Source organism: Crocodylus porosus, unplaced genomic scaffold, assembly GCF_001723895.1.
Source record: "Crocodylus porosus isolate Cpor-Errol unplaced genomic scaffold, CroPor_comp1, whole genome shotgun sequence".
NCBI classification, from domain to species: domain Eukaryota; kingdom Metazoa; phylum Chordata; order Crocodylia; family Crocodylidae; genus Crocodylus; species Crocodylus porosus.
Window position 1 is genome coordinate 45,373,634 of NW_017728907.1, and position 19,636 is coordinate 45,393,269.

At 44.3% G+C, this 19,636-nt stretch overlaps 1 protein-coding gene across 9 annotated transcripts in view; it reads left to right on the plus strand.

Moving 5' to 3' along the window:
* ST3GAL3 (ST3 beta-galactoside alpha-2,3-sialyltransferase 3) overlaps nucleotides 1–19,636 on the plus strand; it is a 245,686-nt gene that overhangs the window by 46,505 nt on the left and 179,545 nt on the right. For 4 of the 9 annotated variants that reach the window (XM_019531289.1, XM_019531286.1, XM_019531290.1 and 1 more), the window contains exons 2-3: nucleotides 14,234–14,281; nucleotides 17,104–17,238. The exons of 2 other annotated variants lie outside the window; for them this stretch is intronic. In XM_019531289.1, coding sequence (XP_019386834.1) covers nucleotides 14,234–14,281; nucleotides 17,104–17,238 — 183 coding nt within the window. The remainder of the gene's footprint in view (nucleotides 1–14,233; nucleotides 14,282–17,103; nucleotides 17,239–19,636) is intronic. 3 more of the 9 variants (XM_019531293.1, XM_019531291.1, XM_019531294.1) reach the window with 1 other exon arrangement.

Below are 19,636 nucleotides of genomic sequence, written 5' to 3' on the forward strand. Positions count from 1 at the left end.
GCGATACTTGGGTCACCTGAATAGCACTGCTCCTCTGGATAGCTGGCAATTCACTGGCACCAGCTGCAACAACTATCACGGGGAGATCATTTTTCCTGTTTCTCCAGTAATGGGGTGTCTTCAAGCAACTGTGCCCTGCTTTGAGCAGTTCTTGACACCAAAACATCTTGAACTTCAAATACAGAGCTTTTATAATACCTCTGTGTAGGGTGGGGGAGGGAGCCAAAAACGTTTTGGGCATTTGGTAAGATAGGAAATGGAAATGCAAGCCCGTGGAAAATTCTTAGTACTACAGAGCAGTGTTGTGAGCTGTGACTGAGGTCCAAACACAGAAGCTCTCTGTCTGAGAGAGCGGGTAATGGTCACGCAAACAGCTTCATAATGCCGAACTGAGAAGGTTATGTAACAGAACTCCCAAGCTGTATTATTCTTGAAAGCAAACCACTTGAGAGTTCCTGGATACTGCATGATTATTCCGGCAATGCTTATGGCAACACTGATACCCATCTGGAGCCTTTGCCAGCTGGAACATGACAGCAAAATGCTTCCGTTATCATTTACTACTGAAGAAAAAGAAGTGGCCTCCCCTAAATTTATTTTTAAATGGCTAGGCTCAGTGACTAGGAGTAAGTTCTCTTGCTTTTAACGTGGGTTTTCACCATCAGCAGCTTAATGGAGAGTGACCAGTGCTGATATGAGCATAGAAATGGGGAAAAGGCTTTATTACATGGCAAAGAACAGAGAGAATGGTTGTCTTTCCTACAGTACAACAGCATGGGAATCCCTGATTAAAATTAAAAGGTGACACAGTTGGAGCTGATGAAAAGTAATATTTAATAACTTTAATTAACCTGTGACAATTATTGCTATATGATGTTACTGAGGCAGGTTATAATACTGAGTAGTATTCATTCATGGATCTAGAAGCTCTTTTCAGGAGTGTGGCTTTGTGAATGTTATACATGGTGAGGTCAAGTGATTCTTTTTCCCCTTGAGTTTGTGCAGTGAGCGATGGCAGAAAATCTCTGGGGACTACTTTAAACACTGGCCTGTGCTGCCCCACTAACTTCTATAAGCTTATATATTTTTATTTATATGAATTGAGGAGCATCCGCACAAGTTTCAGCTCGGATGAAATCAAATAGACTTTTCAACCTTCGTTCTGCAAGTCATGAGTGGATCATCACATGGCAGGAACCAGCTCTCCCCCTGCCCTGTTAGCTTCCATATTGGGAACCATGAGTCTACGCTTGAAGCACCAGCCGCCCTCAAGTTACAAAGTCTCTTCCTATGGGGTGGTTATTGCATCATTTTTCCTGGCGGTGTATTTTTTAACTCTTTAGAGCATTTGGTACTGCTCACTGTCAGAGGCCAGATGCAAGACTCAGTAGATCTTGGACCTAAGCAAATATGGCAGTTTCTAGGAGGTGACAAATGGCAAGGGGGGAGACCAGAGGACTGGTGATGGAGGACAAATTAATTCTAAATCTGAATGCAGCACAGAATTTCTACCTGTTTGTTGTTGGTGTGGTAGAGACTAAGTCTGCTCTTGCTTTCTTTCTAGGAGGAGGAAGAGAAGGAGGTTGTATTGAAATGATATTTAAATACTAAGGGAGTTGTTATGGAAGTTGAATTAAATATTAAGGAGAGTTTTTTTGGAGATTGAGTAGCTGAGGGGTGCATCTGTAATTTGGATAGCACATCCTATCGGAAATGTTGTTTCCTTGTCTGAAATGCTTCTTTCCTGGTTAAACACGGTCTGAGATCCTGTTGACTGCCTAAATTCTTACCAGCAGCATGAAATGTGCTGGGCAGCAGCTTTGGACAGGAACATAGTCAAGAGCAAAAGGCCTGGTGAGAGCAGAATGGAGAGAAGCAGGATGGCGCTGTCACTTGGTGACAGTGAAGATTAGCCTTACGCTGAGGCCCGGGAGCCTTTTTCTTTCCCTCCTCCTGGCTGAAGTAGACAACAGTCCTTCTGAAAGGAAATGAAGCCACCATGAGAACCGTTTTAGCAAGTGGAGTGCTCCAGGAGTTGAACTGTCATCTCTTTGCACTTCTAGCAGTGCAGGGGAGGGAGACTGTGGTAGGAGAGTCGAACTCCCCTACAAATCAGTAAGGGGATGTCTTCGTGCTTGTTGCCTGATGGACCTTGTTTGGATCTTAAGGCTCCTGGGTTTTTTAATCCCTTACAAATACATTAGAAAAAGTAATATGTATTTAATATTATTTTTGTCTATTAATTTTATGCATAGATAAATTGACAAGGCTCACTTCACTGACTTTATGACTTAGCAGAAAACCAAAATCTTAATTTTGTTTCTTCACTTTTCGAAAAATTAGGATTTTTTAAAATTTGGCTTGATACTCAGCAAAAATATGTTCCTATCTGAACCATGACTTACAACTCCTCTTCCTCTTCACCGCCCCCTGCCCTCCCCGATCCCTAGTCTGTTTTCCAGGGTGGAGGTGGCCATGTGGTACTCTAGGCAGGTATTTCAATTTAACAAAACAGAAACACTTTAATGGAAGCTCATTTTGAAGCGGTTTAATAAAGTAGAAAATCTAGAATTTATTGGAAATGATTTTTACAATCAGATGTTTCCTGTTGTTGGATTCTAAAGTGACTTTTTCCTCTTGTAAAGGGAATAAGAATGAACTTTGAGCTCAGTTCTCCTATCAGTTGGAGACGATACAAGACTGCATCTCCATTCACATGGTTCACTTGCCAAAAGCTTGCAGTCCCTCTGTTTCAGTTCTGCTGTCACCATGCACATCTGCGATCAGGAGGTTGTGTGCGCACTGTACATGACTGGTTATATATTCATTCTATTCCTAGCAATAGTAAAAATGTTGGAATAAGTCAGCCATATAAATGCTCCTGAGGCTGCAGCTTCTTGTGGTGCCCAAGCATGGGAGTACCTCTTGTAACTTAATTGTATGGAAGTTAAGTGAGAATACTTGGTAAAGTAAAATCTTATATGTATTTCCTGTGACCCTTATGGTAATGGGGTGGTGGTGCAGAACTGACATCGAACTAAATACCCAAAGTTTATTATTAGTCAGAATTGCCCATTTATTCACCCTGTGCAACTTCTCTAGTGGTAGCAGTGGCAGGAGCTGTAGTGTAGATAAGATGCTTGCAACCATTGGTGTTAGACGCAGCTAGCCCTGTATGGAAGAAGGACTGCAAAAGTAAAAAAAAAAAAAAAAAAAATGAGTGAATGCTGCCATCAGGGCTAAAAGGAATAAAAAGGACTTTAACAATAAGCTAGGGGAGCTGCAACACTGTCATGCAGATGACATCCTCAGGATATTAGGAGCACGGCACTTTCACTAAAAACAGGTGAAAGGGTAACCCCCTTTCTAACCCTGTCTTTAACAAGAAAATCAAGTAAGGAGTAAAGGACACCTTGTCAAGTTACCCTTAAGTGCAAGTATGAATGCTTAAAAATATGAGTCATTCAAAATAATTTACATTTTGGAATATTTAGGGACGTGATAACTTTTTGGACCACAAAAAAGTGAAGAAAAACCCGCTAGCTAACCCAGTTTGGCTTGTTCTTTACCATATTCATATATATTCATGCTTACATATCCCTGTCTCCTACTTTTTGGTGTATTGTGGGCATTTTCAGTTGTCATCCTTTGTGGTAGGAATTTTCTCTTGCCTACTTGTCACTGCTGACTGCTATACTATTGTATTTAGGTGTTACCATCCTGCTGCTGCTGTTGCACAGCTGGATGGGCTATAGAAGGTTACAGAAAAATAAAGGTAATAAAAGAAAGAGAAGCATGACACTGGTAGTCATCGTGTGTGTGTGTGTGTAATAAAAAATAAATAAAAACAGGGACATATCTATGGAAATTGGACCCATGAGTATAATCAGAGAAGCGTCTGTCCATTAATGATAAAGTTGTATCAATTTCCAGCATAATCCCTGGTTTTCATTGGTTATACCTTTCTTAAACGTTTTCATTTTTGTGGTGAAACTACCTATATTTGGTCTCTGCCTGAAGGGTAGTTTTTCTTTTGTAAAGTTTGAGGAAAACTGGTTCAGCTATGGTGTCTGAGTTTGCAGAGAATGGAAAAATCAAATGTTATGTTCTTTAAAAAAAAATCTACCCTTTATTTGAATACCTGCCATGTCTTGATGATGGAAGCTCAGATCTCTCCTCCGGCGCTGCTGAAACCCAAGGGAAAACTCCTCAAGGGCAGAGGAAACCGGGGGTGACTGTCATAACTCCTGTCCTTGCCTATCCCATGGCCCAGCCAAAATGAGTGGTATCCATTCTAAGATGCCAAACTGTCCATTATCTGAATGTGAAGAGACGTAATTGTTTTGGAAAATACCACCACCAAGGTAGTACAGTATTTGTGAGGTTTGAGCGTTTTGTGCGGTGCAGGGAAGGTGTGTGGCGTCCTCGCTTCAGGCAGCGTTGCCAGGAGGTGGGAGGAGATTGGAAGTAGCGCTAGCAGGAAAACCCTGGCAGAACCTGTTTTTGTCACAGACAGCAACTCCATTGACACTGAAAGACTTTGACCAGAATTTCATTTCAAAGAAAAAAATGAATGAGGCTTTGACAATGTTGAGACGTGCTGTTTTGAATTTTTCAAATGTAATATTCTGATTTTTTTTTTTTTTTTTTTTGGGAAACAAAAAAGATGATCTAATTTAATTTAACTTAAAATTCATATTGATTTTTTTCCCCTGAAATTTTCCTTTATAACACATTCCCTTTTATGCTCTGTTCCTAATTTGGGCAAAACCAGATTCTGAAATCTTACCATTTTCTGTGAAACATAATTTTCATTTTTCACGCAGTTCTGCTTGTGGAAATAAAAACTTAAAACCTGCTTTGGATTTGATTGAATAAAAACAGGTGTGAAAGGGTTATTTGTAGATGACTTAAATATGTTATAAAGATTAAATGCATCTTTGTGAAGTACTTATAAAGTAAATGTGAGGCCACATGAGTTTGGAATAAAATATTTGTTCTTGATCACCTTGAAGTCGTTAGGGGGGTGTTTGTGCCAATGGTACTGTGCTGCCCTTTTCCTTAGCTAGCTCTCGAACTCGGAAAACTGGCCAGTATTTCAAAGTGACTGGAAAATAATAAATGCTTAATGACCTTGAATATGTGTTAGCTTTCCCCCTCAAACTCAAATACAGCCTCTGCATTTTCCCATGAAGGAGCTATATCTTTGGGTCTGTGGGAAAGCTAGAGATGTACAGTAGTTCATTTGGAGAAGTGAGTCCCTGCATATATGTCTTAACAAAACTTTCCAGACACGTTTGTTCCATAGATTTAGTACTGACAGAACTTAATGTGATGTGTGTTTCTGCAAAAGCTTTTGGACAATATCTTGTGTCTTGGAGTTACTGTGTTAATGACTGCGGTATCTTCTTTGTGGTCTCATTTAACTCCTTCTTGCTCAGACATTCAGCCAGGGAGGTCTCCTGATGGCATGAAGAGCTGCCTCCTTTCAAACTCTCCCTGTGCTGGAACCTGTTACTTGTCCTCCACGTCCCCAGCTCCTTTGCACCTGGTTCAGCTGCACGGTGGTAATCCCTTTCCCTACCAGGCAAGTTTGTTGTTGCTAGTGAATAGTCAGTATTTAATCCCTGTGTCTTCTGTAGCAGAATATTTGCTAACAAAATTCAAATGATTCTTCCCTAAATCAGCTGTTGCTTATATGGGCCCAGTGACTGATGATCAGTTGAGCCGACCCTTCTCCAAAGCCCAACAGAAAAGGTGAGGCCAGCGTTGTATGGCAGATGGTTCACTCTGTGTATAGCCTTGAGCTCACTTGAACTGAAAAAATTGACTTCTGATTCGATCATGCTGTCACTAGTAATGCCATCCCAAATTAAAGTAACTGAGCACTGCAAAATATTTCTGGTCTCTGAATGAGGATGTGGGAGTTTTGAGTAATGGTTACTGATGAGACCATCACTTTTTTCATACAAGAGCCTCAGGGAGAGCTGGAGAGAGGTGACATGCGTGCAAAGCCCTGTTCCCTAACAGTGATCAGAGAAGAGTATGGCCCAAAATAAGTCTTCAAAGCGTATACCTCTCTAAAGGGATGTGCATACCAGAAGGCAGTCCTGTGCTACAGTGACTGTTTGGAGTTTGGCTTTGTTTGTGGAGCACATTACTACACTGGTATGCGATATCCAGGCTGTGTTAAAACTTTATTATTAAACTCTTACAACTCCTATGGGACTGGTGGTTTGTGTATTGTGATTTCTTAGGACCATGTCCAAACCAACACACAGTCTTACTGCCTAAACCTTGCGGTGGGGGAGGGAGTGGAGGGTTGGGCTGTTAGTTTATTGCTAGCTGAAATCTGGTTCTGTTGATCTTTCCCCCCCACCCCCCTTTGGATCTGAGAAGTTATTACTTTTGGCTCCTTTGGTTTCCAGTGGGATGAGACAGTTTCCCAAACTGCTCTGAGGGAGAATACATAACAGGAACAGCAAGGAGTTGGGAAACCAGCTTCACCAAGAGATTTCCAGTACAAGGTCTTAACTGAAACTGGGAAGCAGTGCTATAGGAGTAAGCATTTGTTGCCTCTTGGCAAGGTGTGCCATACAGTCAGATCTGTCTGTACCTACTCAACTGTGCGGTTGTTCTCTGTGCCCACCTTCTTTTCCCCCTCGTGCTTTGCTCCTTGCTGGGGTGGTATGGCTGGGAAGAGATGTGCAATGTGTTTATACTCACATGCATCTCATGACCATTAGTATACCAGTGACTTTGGGTGCAGGAGAAAATTCAGACTGAAGATGGAGAACAGCTGCTAGCCATCTTCTGCCTCTTACACAGAAGGGATGCCTACTTGAGCTGACATGTGAACAACTAACATTAACATTACTGCCTTAACTTGATTACCAGCAAGAGAGGACTTCAACTCAAATGTATTAGCATTCCCTGCACACAGTAAGAGCACATATGGGGGGAAGGGTTTCTCTAGGTCAAGAGTGCTCAGTCCCTGACCTGCGGGCCAGATTCTGCTCCTGGCACTGTGTCATATGGCCTGTGTGTCCTGTCTACTAGATTGGGTGATGCAGGGGCAGTGTGAGGCCTGGAACCTGATCCTAGCACATGGGCCAACTGAGACCATGTGGAGTCCGATCCAGCCTACAGACCACCCCGTGCCACTTGCTTGGCCTTTGGGGCCAAAAGGTTGAGCGCCAGTGCTCTGTGTAGTGTTTGAAGATGCTTTGGTTTTGCCTCTGAGAAAAGGTGGAAAGACCAGAGAAGCACAACAAAGGCAGCAAGGAAGCACCACATGCTGCTTGAGCAAGTTCTGGGGTCGTGGCCCTTAAAGAAGTTGAAAGCATCATGTCTTGAGCTGATGCTAGTTGAACGGGCTAGTTTGCAAAGAAGTCATCTCAGGGTGTTCTGGGAAGCGGGTTCTTGCTGACACTGTGTGTAGACAGGTTTGGTGCAGAGAAATACCTCCCTCCTTCAGCTTCTCCTCCTTTGAGGGGGAAAAACCCATCACAGAACTGGATTGACTGGTCGTATTGAAAAGGGTAACATGGTTACCTAATCGTCTGCTTCATAATTTTGACCATTTACTACAGAAGCTTACTAAAACTAGAGTCCAAAAGACCTGTTTTGGAACTGGTGCAAGTCATGGCTGATCAGTAATACAATTTAAATGAATTGAAGCCCTTGATATTTAAAATAGCATGCAGACTTTTTGAGCTTCTTTCCCACCAGAGTAAATGCAGTTGTGCAGTCCAGATGGATTTTTATTTTTATTGGAATAAATTGAGACTAGTAATCTGCTGCTTTAAAAAAAAAAGTTGATGGTAAAATGCAGCTTGTCTGAAAGCCAGTAGACCTTTTTGTTTTAGAAATCAGTTCTAATTCTATTAAGTGAGCTGTTTCAGTAAGGACTCCAGTCATTTTTTTCCCCCCAGATTCCCTGGCAGTCTCTTCAGATGGTCAAAAATTCAGTCTTCTCTTCTTATAGGGTTTTCCTGTGAATTTGAGCAGTTAAGATGAATAGCCAACCTAGGGTGAACTTACAGTCCGGTACTTTGGCAGTGAAAACTAATGTATATAGAGGAGAGCATAATGTAACATTCCCAGCTGCTAAGGCTTTGGTGAGATAATTTTTAAAGTACGTGTCCATCTCTGGTGTCGAAAGGAGGCTGGAAAAATTGGGGAAGGTTAAAAAAGAAACACGGGAACAATTTGGGGTCTGGCAATTCGATCTCGTTGTAGCAGCTATCCAAATGACAGAGGGTTAAATTGCAACCCCTGGGCTCCTAGCCAGTCGCCACTGCCACATTGCTCTGGCTGCAGCAGCTGCTGGGGTCTCTGGCCTCCCCCTCCCTCCAGCTTCCCCTTCCAGCCTCTACCCCAATACAGTCCATTGTGTCAGGGGAGCCCGTGGCCCAGGGCATCTGAGCCGAGGGTGAGGTCAGGTGCCCAGGGATGCCCCTGAGCACGCAGTGCACGCGGAGGTGGAGCACCCAGTTGCACAGCACAGCAGGCGGTGGGTCACCTGGGCATGCAGTGCAGTGTGGGGGGTGCCCATTCACACAATGCAGTGGGGGAGCACTTAGGTGTGCAGTGGAGTTGGGGGGGTGGCACAGCAGGGGGCAGTGGGATGCATTGTGCAGCTGGGGGAAGGTGTGCAGCCTATGGTGTTTTGCTTAGAAATTTGACAGCTCAGCATTATAGCAAGATTAAGGGGTTAGGAGATGAAGCTAGACATAATTAGACCAGATGGAAGGGGCAGATCTTTATCAGGGAGGATAATGAATCATTGGAACAACTTACAAAGGAAAGCGGTGGCTGTTTTTTTCCTTGGAGACTGACTGTCTTTCTAAAAGCTGTGTTCTTGCTTCAGCACAAATGTCAGGGCTCAGTGTGAGAATTGCTTGACAAAGTTCTGTGGCCCGTATTGTGCAAGAGGGTTGATAGTAAAAGTAATTCCTTCTGGTCTTAAAATCTATCTGCTAATTCTCACCTTGAATCCAAAATATTTTTGTATAAACTAGACTGTGAGAGAAGGAAGAGTAGTTACCACAGCTGAAGGCTTCTCTTTTTTCCCAGGGCCACATCTGTAGCTTGCTGTGTAATGATGCTGATGAAACATCTATAATGATTTTTGCATTTTTTTTTCTTTCTTGGTGACCTTAACTCTGCCCCCCATGTCCTGTGGGGTATGTTGGGGTGCCATAACTTTGGGTAGTAGTCCACACTACCCTGTGGACATACGCTGGCTGAAAAGCCCAACTGCATGCACAGGAAAGAACTGCTGAACAGACTAGCTGGGCAACCACTTGTGGCAGTGTGGGGAGCCTGCCTCCGAGCCATGGCCAAACAGCGAGCCCATGAGAGCAGTGGGGAGCACCTTTAGACCTGGTGCTGCCTGCTCACCAGCAGTCTAGTCTGGACAGACCTGGTGGCTGCCAGACAGCCAAGTATTGACTGAGGACTTATTGTTGGATTGGCTGCAGGGCTGCCAAGCATCGCTTGTTCTCCTAATTGCAGTGCAGGTTGTGAGGTAGGAACTACGGGGCAAAACGATACAGCTGGCATTTTGTGGGCCCTCTGGCTAGAATGCCACAGTGGGTCCTTCTGGTCCTCAAAGGTGCGAAGCTTTTAAATGAGGGGTATGAGTGCAGTCTGGACTCCTTGTCACGTGTCTGCTGGCATTTCTTTTTACTTACTGATTGACTTATTTATCTGCTGTCCTTCCCGACAAATGCTCAGGGCGGCTCACAGGAAGAGCACAGGATCACTTGTAATGTAGGAGAACAGTGAGAGAACAAAATGGAGCTGGGGAGCGACTCCTGAGAGTAGCTTCCCACGCACTTTTTGCCAGGTAGACTTGGCCTACCAATTTTTTCATTGGTTTGCTCTTGGTTGACCTGAGAGATCGTGATGGAACATATGGGGCAAAACGGTCCCTTAAGTACTTATGCCTCCAGCCAGTGTCTGAAGAACTAGTGAAATTGCCTTCCTGGAAGAGGAGGTAGGAATGAAAGATGCTGTTAGAAGGGGGAAGAACGTTTAGAGATGTTTAGGATTTTTTGGTTTTCTATTTCACACCTTTTAAACTCCCAATATCTCATTAACAGTATGAGCAATGGGATGCTTTCGTTAAATCCAGCACCCTGGCCTCTTTAGTTAAGGTGTCTGAGGGCCAGATAGACTCTTTGACCCAAGGGGTGCCTGTAGACATGCGGGGATGCTGTTCTGACATGCTGTAATTACAGTGCATTGGAGCAGCCTCGATTAATTATTACACTTACAATTAATTAGTACACTCCAGCAGCATCTGTATCATGTGTACTCAGCGGCCCATGCTTCAAAATGGTGGCAGAGGTGCTTTAACTGAAGTTTATCGATGTTTAGTTTCAAGGTGTCCCTGCTGCCATTTTGAAGCACAGGATGCTGAATACACGAAACACTGCAGGTGCTTTCCTTAGAGCAACTCCAAGAGGTACCATGTCTTGTCATCCTGTTCATGCATGTAACAAATAGGGGTGCACCGATAAAGATTTTTTTGGCCAATACCAATGGCTGATTATTAACCGGCCGTGTCAGCCAATACTGATCTGACTGCTGTGCACTCGGAACCAGGGGCTGTGCTGGCCTCTTGCTGGCAGGGGCAGCGGCAGTCGGGTCTGCAGGGACAGGGCAGGCGTGTGGCTGACCTTAGCCAGCCTAGCTGTTCTACCACATTGCCCTTACTGAAAACTATGGCAAAGTTTTTGTTTAGTTTTTTGGGGCCCTACCTAGATTACTTTTGCTTTACATCCTATTCTCACTGCATAGAAGTTGTATTTCCTTTTCCCTAGTTCTTTTTACTGTTATGGCTAAAGAACCATTTGCTGTTGTTTTCATTTCCTTTCCAAGATCTAATTCATTTCAGCATCACCTTGATAGAGTGAATGATCAGAAATAAAAGACTGATTGCTCAGGTGCAAACAAGTGTGACTGGATTATGTTTGTACCATGAGGACAGAAAAAAGTTCAAACCAGGTTATATATACTTGGTGTTCTTAGAGGACCAATTTGTCTAAACATTTATGATGGTGAACTAAATCATGGGAAATGCTCAAGAACAAAAAAGCCGCAATTGAAAATGTGTGTACGGTTAAATTGGCAAAGACAAAACAATGTGGTTTGGAGAAAAAGTGAAAGCAGGTATGAAAGAGAACTGTTTGGAAAATAGCATTTGGTAGCAACAAATAGAAATTAAATACAAGGAAATGTAGAAAACAGGTAATAGGTGCAAACGAGATTCCTATAAACATCAGAGCTAAGGAGAGTAAGGGAGAATTTACCTATTTGGGAACAGAAGAAATCCAAATAATGGCACTGATAACACTGTCAGTTTTGAGGCAGGAAAAGCAGAAATGTTCAATAAATGTTTCCTTTATTTGGGGAAGAAGATGTATTCATAACAGATGACAATGTAATTTTCCATTCCAGCAGTAACTCAGGAGGATGTTAAGCAGCAGCTGCTACAGCAGGTAGATATTTTAAAATCAGCAGATCTGGATACCTTATACGCAAGAGGTTTGGAAGAACTGGTCGGGCAGTTCTCTGGACCATAAGGCCACGTCCAAACGAGCACGGCTGTGTTGTATGTGGTGCCACATACTGCACCTTCAGTTGTTCTCCATGCTGCAAGGAAGCAGCACAGAGGGTTTTTTTTAATCTCTGAATATCATGGGGTCAAAAAAACTGGTGGGGGAAAAAAAAGCAGAGCAGTGCACGCAGAGGCAGTATGCCAGAGCCGGAGCCTCACTCAGCAGGCTCTGTGTGGCGGCTGCAGCTCCAGGAGGACCCCAGGTAAGGCTCCTGGGTCCAGGCTAGTACTGGCCCCAGCCTCCCCTACCTCACCTGGGTTAACTTGCCGCACACCAGAGTGCGCATGGTACAGGTGTTCCCCAGAGACGACCAGCAGTGGCACATAGTGTGCTGCCGCTAGTTGTCCCCGGGAAGTCAAACGTCTACACATGTCTAGACGCAGCCTGAATGTTTATTTTTAACAACTCTGGAAGCACCGGGGACATGCTTGCACGCTATAAGGCCTTGGGTTGGTACCACATGGTATTTTGCTAAAGTAATGAGAATGGAAAATCAACGTGGCATGCATTAATGGTATTGACCACTGGTTAACTGAGGTCTTAAAATGTAACTGTAAACAGGGAATCATTACTGAGCAGTTGTGTTTCTAATGGAGTCTTGCAGGGGTTGGTTTTTGGCCCCATGCATTTTAACATTTTGAAGATAAGGGAAATATAAGGTCATTGTAATGAACTTTGCAGATGGTACAGAGATTGGTGTATAATGAAGGAGCTGGTCTCTAATAAAGATCTGGGTCACCTGCCAAGCTGGGCAGAAGTAAGAAATGTACATGCGTCTTTGTGGCCAAATGTAAAGTCAGACAGATCAGAATCAAGAATAGAAATGGGAAACCTTCTTGGGGAACAGCGAGTCTGGAAAGGTCTTCTGGGGTCACCACAGCCAGTCAGCTGAGTACAAGCTCCTATTCGGGCGCTGTAACCAAAAGAGCTCGAGTGATTTCTCAGCGCTTAAACAGGGGACAGTGTCGCAGGAGCAGGGGGGCTCTGTTCCTTCTGCATTTGGCACTGGTACAGTCACTCCTGGAGTGGTGCTTTCCATCCTGATGGCAGCATTTACAAAGTGTTATTGAAAAATTGGAAACGCTCCAGAGAAGGGTCACAAAAATAACTAAACATTTGGAAATTTGCTGTCTAGTGAGAGCCTGGAGAAGCTCAACATAATCAGCTTGTTAAAAAGAAGGTTAACAGGCAACTTGCTTGCAATCTATAAAAAAAAAACCTACGTGGGGAGCAAAAAATTGATAACAGTGGGTGTTTCAATCTAGCAAACAGGTGTAGCAAATTCGAATGACTGGAAGGTAAAGCCTCACAAGCTAAGGAGGCTAGAAAGAAATTGCAGCTTTTTCACACTGAGCAGAATGAACCATGAAATCAACTCTTTTCAACTTTTTTCTTTGTCCATCTAGATCGGGGGTAGACAGCCTTTCTTGGCTGCAGACCAGAATGACCCTCCCCTGGTCAGAGGTGGGCAGATGCTAGGATCCGGCTGCCACTGCTGCTTGTTTCCACAGTGGCATCAGGAGAGTGCCTTCAGCTGAAGCCCCCTGCCATTGCATGTTGCCAGATGTGGCTGAAACCCCACGTCCAGTGGCTCCATGGGCTGGGGCTGGCCCACAGGCCATATGTTGCCAACTCCTGCTCTAGACTGATTGATTATTACTCTAAAGCAGTGGTTTTCAATTTTTTTTTAATTTGTGGACCCCTAAAATATTTAAAATGGAGGTGTGGACCCCTTTTAATTATAAGTGTGGGTATTCACATACTTTTGATTTACTATAGTCATCTTTTGCAGACCCCTTAGAGTGTGCAAATCCCCAGGGGTCTGCAGACTGTAGATTGAAAAACACTCCGCTAGAGTACAATTCTTATTTGAAGTAGCGAGCAATTCCAAGACATGCTATATAGACTACCTCATGTAGGCGGGCAGATGAAATGATCAAAAAGGCCTCTTTTGGACTTGCCTATGAAAGGTAATTAGGGAAAGAGCTAATTTTTAATGCATCCTTTGCAAGGCTAATGTTCAGGGCAGACATGAACAGATTTCATTCTGAAATCTTATGTCTCAAACATGCCCCAATCATTTGACATCACTTAACAATTCTTTGTTTGTATCATTCTGGATTCTAGAGGGGGCTACAATTTGCTCATGAGTGTTAATCGCCCTCTGACGTATCCAGGGTATTGCAACACCCTGCTTTTGCTGGATCCCTGTTCACCTTATTCAGCATGTCTGGGTGGCAAAGAGGTGAATTTTCCTTCTGGTGAAACAATAGCAAAATGGTAAAATTCAAGAAACATATTTTGTGATTCCTTTGCTGTTTAATGGTGTTGCAGGTATTGCTCTGAGACAGCTGCTTTTGGAGACAGGTGCAAGATTTTTCTAGTCTTGCCTTTGCTGCCATAGGTCCCGCACCGATGTAACCCAGCATTCTCTGACAATAAGAGATCATTCATGTGCATGTACAGCTCAGTAAAATGTGATGGTAATGTCTGGAGCTCGCTGCTGCTATATGATAAAATGGGAAGAGGAAAGAGAAGCCTTTTATGTGCTAATAATGGATTGATTAAAAAGGGGAAAATGAACTTGTACTCTTGTGTTACAGATTCAATGGTTCTTTCCTTTGACTCCGTTGGACATACAATAGGCTCAGGTACAACATCCCCTTCCTTCCTCTCTATCTCCCTCCTTAAAAGGCTTCTTTTTAATTGGGCTTGGTAGCCATGTTGGGAGGCAGATAACAGATCTGCCTGCAAATCAACCATCTAGCCAAACTGCATAAATGCACCCCCTTGGGATAAGAATTGGGACTATTAAGAGTCATAGTGTGGTATAAAAATGAAATGTGGGACCTCCTAGAGCATGGCCAGGCAGGGGACTTGAGCAGAAAAGACTCAGGTTGTGGCCCTTTTCTCATGTGAAAGGCACCAAGGCAGCTGTTCCACTCTTCTAGGGGAGAGTTTCAGCTATCTGGGGAAAGGGGATGAAGAAAGGAGGCAGGTAGGGAATATTCTGTGGTTTCACAGGTAGGGCTCTCATCTCTTTTCCTGGGTGGGCTAAAAGGCAGAGGCATAGGGAACACTTCCAGTGCCCGGGGCCCAGTGGAGTGGGCAGAGGGCATGGTGCTGACCACTGGAGAGCAGTGGTGATGGGGGAAAGTGAAGCCTTACAGGGTGGGTTCTCCCCACTTGTTGGCAGCTGCTTCTGCTGTGGCTGCGCCTGCAGCAGTGCAGATTTGTACTGCTGCAACTGAGAAACAGGCACTAGTGTGGGCTCCTTTCCTGAGGGCCTGCTCTCTCCCCCCCTCCACTTCCCGCTGTGCCTCCAATGGCCCAGCTGCCTGGGTGAGGGCAGGAGTGGTATCATTCCACCCCCCTCCACCCAGGTATGCTTCTGGGTGCAGGGCTGTATCTGCCCCTCCTACAGCAGGCCAGAGCTGCACCTGTCATAGCTAAGATTCCCAGGGCAACGGGCACCCCTGTACCCCCAGAGTCAGCACCCGGGGCTGGTGCCCCACGCACTCCACCTTAGTTAGGCAGCTGCTAAAAGGAATTGATGACGAGTCCAAGGGGTGCCTGCTTGACATCTGGTTAGGGCCTTTGGTGCTACTGAGCCAAGTATCAAAACTGCAAGGTTCTTTGGTGGTTGGACCACTGGAGGGGACTAGCAGCCATCTGCAGCACAAGGGGCATTTTTACACATGCAAGCGTCGCAGTGCCAGGTGCTTTGAAAAACACTTGGCGCTGTGTTGCTTGCAGTTGTACAAGTGGTGAAAATGTGCGTTAGTGCTGAGAAGATGCCGGTGGTGTGCTTTTGAACTAAAACACATAGAAGGTGTTTTAGTTCAAAAGTGCACTGCTGCCATTTTCTGCGTGCTGATGTGCATTTCGCCACTTACACAACTGCACGTGGCGCCGCTCAATTTGCATCAGCTCGCATGTGGAGCAGACTCTATTAATCCAGTCTGGTCCAAAGCGGCAGATCTCCAGCACATCACGGGACTGCAGCTAGAGCACACTGTGCTGCAGCAGACGTGCTTCTTTACGGTGACTGCAACATGAAGCATTCAATGCATACACACAACTATGGACGTGGGGAAAAGGGCCTGCAGCCCTGGTTTCTAAAATGAAAAGGTAAAAACTGGTTTTAAACAGAGACATGAAGTGGGCCTAAAACATAAGTCCCTTTTTATTTTACCTTTTAAAAACCTGACCTATTTACCTTTCCCTTTCAAAAACGGAAGCTGCTCCTGGATCTCTCTTGCATATTAGCCTTTCCTCTCAGGTGGGTAGGAATAGTTTGCTGCCTTCCAACATGGCACCTATCTTCTGGCTGCACGATAATGAGAAAGCCTGCTGCCTGTCTCTTAACAGTGAAGCTTGTAGAGAACTCTGATTTACTAACCCCAGCCTTAGTAGCACTTAGCTTCTTTATAAGCCATAATTGCTTTCTGCTGTCCTTGCTTCACTCTCTAGAATGTTTTACTGAACTGATCTGTCAAGAGCGCATGATCTGATTCAGTGACAGCTCACGGTGCCTGGTGCCAAGCGCAGAATGGAAATGGCACCCAGGTTTTGGTAAAATGGGATGGGGGGGGGCATTCTTCTGCTAACCCTATTCTTCCTAACTAACTTCCAGAGCTTCCTCTCCTGCTGAATGAAGTGTCTCTAATTCTCTTGAGTGGGAGGGAATGAAAAAGGCTTGAAGTATATGAAATCTCTGGGCAAATTCAGGCTGCAGAATTTGATTTCCATAACAGCTGTATGAATCTGAAATAACTTCAGGCTCCAGTGGAGCTGGACTGGACCACAGTGATGTAATTAATACCAGAATCTGGTCCAGAGCGAGGCTTTTAAATTTCACTAATTAAATGACATTTTCTAATCTTTGTTTAGCTGCTTACTCATTTTAAAGTATAGATAGGCTTCTGGCTAACTTCACACTAGGGGTATCTTTCTAGAAGCCTGAAAAGTTGCTCATAAATACTGAGTTATGCTTTTATCAGTAGAATGATATATTACAATCTGAGTGAAAACTTAATTAAGAATTTGATTTGGAAAAAAAACCAAACCCAAGTTCAACTGATCTGGCTGTTTGAAAGTCCTGCTGTTGGGACCAGTGAACAAGGTTAATATAAGCAGACCAGCTGTCTGGACCTGGTCTTTGGAAGCTGGTTCCCGACCCTGACATGCTACCTCTCAGGGGCACCTGCAGTTCTGAAGAGCACAATAATACATATCCTTTTTCTAAGCCCATCTGCTTCAAAAATCCTGTTTCTCCATCCTTATGAAGGAACTCACTCTTTGGGGAGAGAGGCTCAGAAATACCCAAGAGATTCATGTGCTAAATTGCCTTTGTGTTAAGCACCTTGGATTTATTGTGCTGCAAATTCTAGCCTGCTCTGAACTGCGGCATATAATAAAACGTCAAGCCTGGTGTCTGCCCAACTGAGGGACAGCTTTCCTTGTTAAACAGGAAGGAGAGAGAGAAAAACTGTGACTCTCGTGCTTCCGCCGTCCAACCCATCACACCCTGCTGCAGACCCAGGAACAGACAGAGCCCAGAAAGAAACCAAAGAACACATGGCTGCTGCGGGCCCAGCCATTCCCAGTAGGTGCTTTTTCAGGTCGGGGTGCAAAAAGGGCAAAAGTGTGCGAATTGCATAAATAGTTTACTGAGCTACTGAAGATTAAATAGCTGCCAATTACTAACACAAGAAGTATAAGGAATAAACGAGCAGAACTGAAAGTCAAATGCTTAATCAAAATGATGACTGATTTGGCATGAGAGAGACTGGCAGGATAATTCATGTGACTTGAATATTGCTATGGAAAGGTACAGCTGGAAGGAGAGGCAGGGAGGAGATTTTATCTTCTATACCAAAAATGAATGTGTTTTCTCTGAGCTTCAGAATGTAGTGGGGGAGACCTGATGAAATTCTCTGGGTAAAGATGAAAGGGAGCAAGAAGAAAGGCAGTGCCACGGTAGGAGTTTGCTGCAGACCACCAGCCACGAAGGTCAGGTGGATGCAGCTTTTTTTCTTTTGAGCAACTCACTGACTAATCCAAGGCACAGGGCTTGGTGGTAATGGGAGACTTTACCCAGACATCTGCTAGGAAAGTAATACCACAGGACACAGACTGTCCAGCGTGTTCTTGGAAAGTGTCAGGGATAACTTTTTAAAATGGAGGGTGGACAAAGCAATGGGGATTGATGAGAGCCACTTCCACATAGTGACCCTTGGTAACCTCTCTGACAGCCAAGAGCTCCCGCACTGGCAAAAACACCAAAGCGCACAAAGATAAAGATACAGAGACCATTTTTGTCATGTGGAAGAAGGACAAAGCAACCAGAAGGGCAACACTTCTAGATTTGATTCTGCCCAGAAACAGCTTGAGATGGAAAGATGGAAGACAACTTAGGTGATTCTTAGGCGAGAAAGGAAGGAAAACAGAATAAAGGAAATGGACTTCAGGAAAACAGACTTTGGTAACACAGAGTTGATGGGCAAGATCCAATGGGACACAAAGTCTAAGGGTGAAGGAAATTCAGGAGAACTCCCAGTTTCTTAAAGAAACAGCAGTTCATGCTTGTGCCCTCAGTATCACAGGGTGAAGACAGGATAGGAAATGCAGTAAGAGAACGCAAGTGCCAGACTGCTCGCACCAGGGGTCCACCTAGCCTAGTGTCGTGTCTCTGACAGTGGCAGCCACTGATGCTTCCCATGTAGCACAAGTGACGGGCAGCCTGTGTGTGGCACGCAGCAGGCTGGGGAGAGGTCAGGCAACATGGCAGCAGGAAGAGCAGGGAGCAGAGCAGCAGATTAGGCAGTGAGTACAGCGCAGGGAGCCAAAAGCAGAGCAGGAGCTGGGGCAGGGGAAGGGATTTGGAGTAGCACTCAGGGAGGGCACAAAGCTAATTTGTGGTTTGCTTCCCCGTTGTATGAACAGGGTTTATATAGAGTGGTCTGTCCTCCGTCATACTCTTCCTGGCATCTGCCATCATTGGTTTAGAGATCCATCCCTGGCTATTTTGTTTAATGGCCATTAGTGGATCTATCATCCATGAATTTATCTAGTCCATTTTTGGACCTGGCTATACTCTGTGCTTCTACACTCCCTGTGGTAATGTGTTCCACGAGTTAATGACATGCTGCATAAAAATGACTTCCTCTTGTTACTTTTAAACATGTCTGTCTGTGCAGCAAGGTTGTTTGCTACACTGTGGCCTCTGAAGTGACCTGAACTCAATGAGGAATTATGTAACCTGTGCAAACTAGCTCCAATTACTAAAGCTGAATTTAAAGGAAAAGTATGAGTAGGTAAGAACACAAGTAGAAATGCCAAGGCACAAAATGAGATGCAAATAATGAGTGAAAGAAGTGGAACACGGAAACATTCTGTAAGTACATTTGTATTCGAAGGAAGCCCAAGGAAAGTCAGTCCACCACTCAGTGAGGATAGAAAACTAATAGGATTATGCTGATAATGCCAAAGTCTTCAGTGCCCCTTTTTGCTTTGGTCCTGTGATCAGATGGCTAACATAATTAGCACTGGTAACCAGGGAATAGGAATTAAAGCTAGAACAGGGAGGGAATAGGTTTGAGACTTCTTAAATGTTCATTGGGTCCAACTGCTTTGAAAACTTCATCCTAGAAAACTGCCTGAAGCAGTCTCAGAGCTATTAATGATTCTGTGAGAACTCATGGATGATAAGTTATGTTCAGGAAGCCTGGAAAAGAGAAGCATAATGCATGTCCTTTAAAAAAGGAGGACCCAGTGAACTATACACAAGCCTGTCTGACTTCAGTTCCTTGGAACCATACTGGAATAAATAACCAACTAGTCAATTTGTAAGTACATAGAAGATAATAAAAGTGATAAGCAGCAGCTGATGTGAATTTCATAGATTTCATAGACATCAGGGCTGGAAGGGACCTTGGGAAATCATCGAGTCCAGCCCCCTGCCCAAAGGGCAGGAAGTCAGCTGGGGTCATAGGATCCCAGCA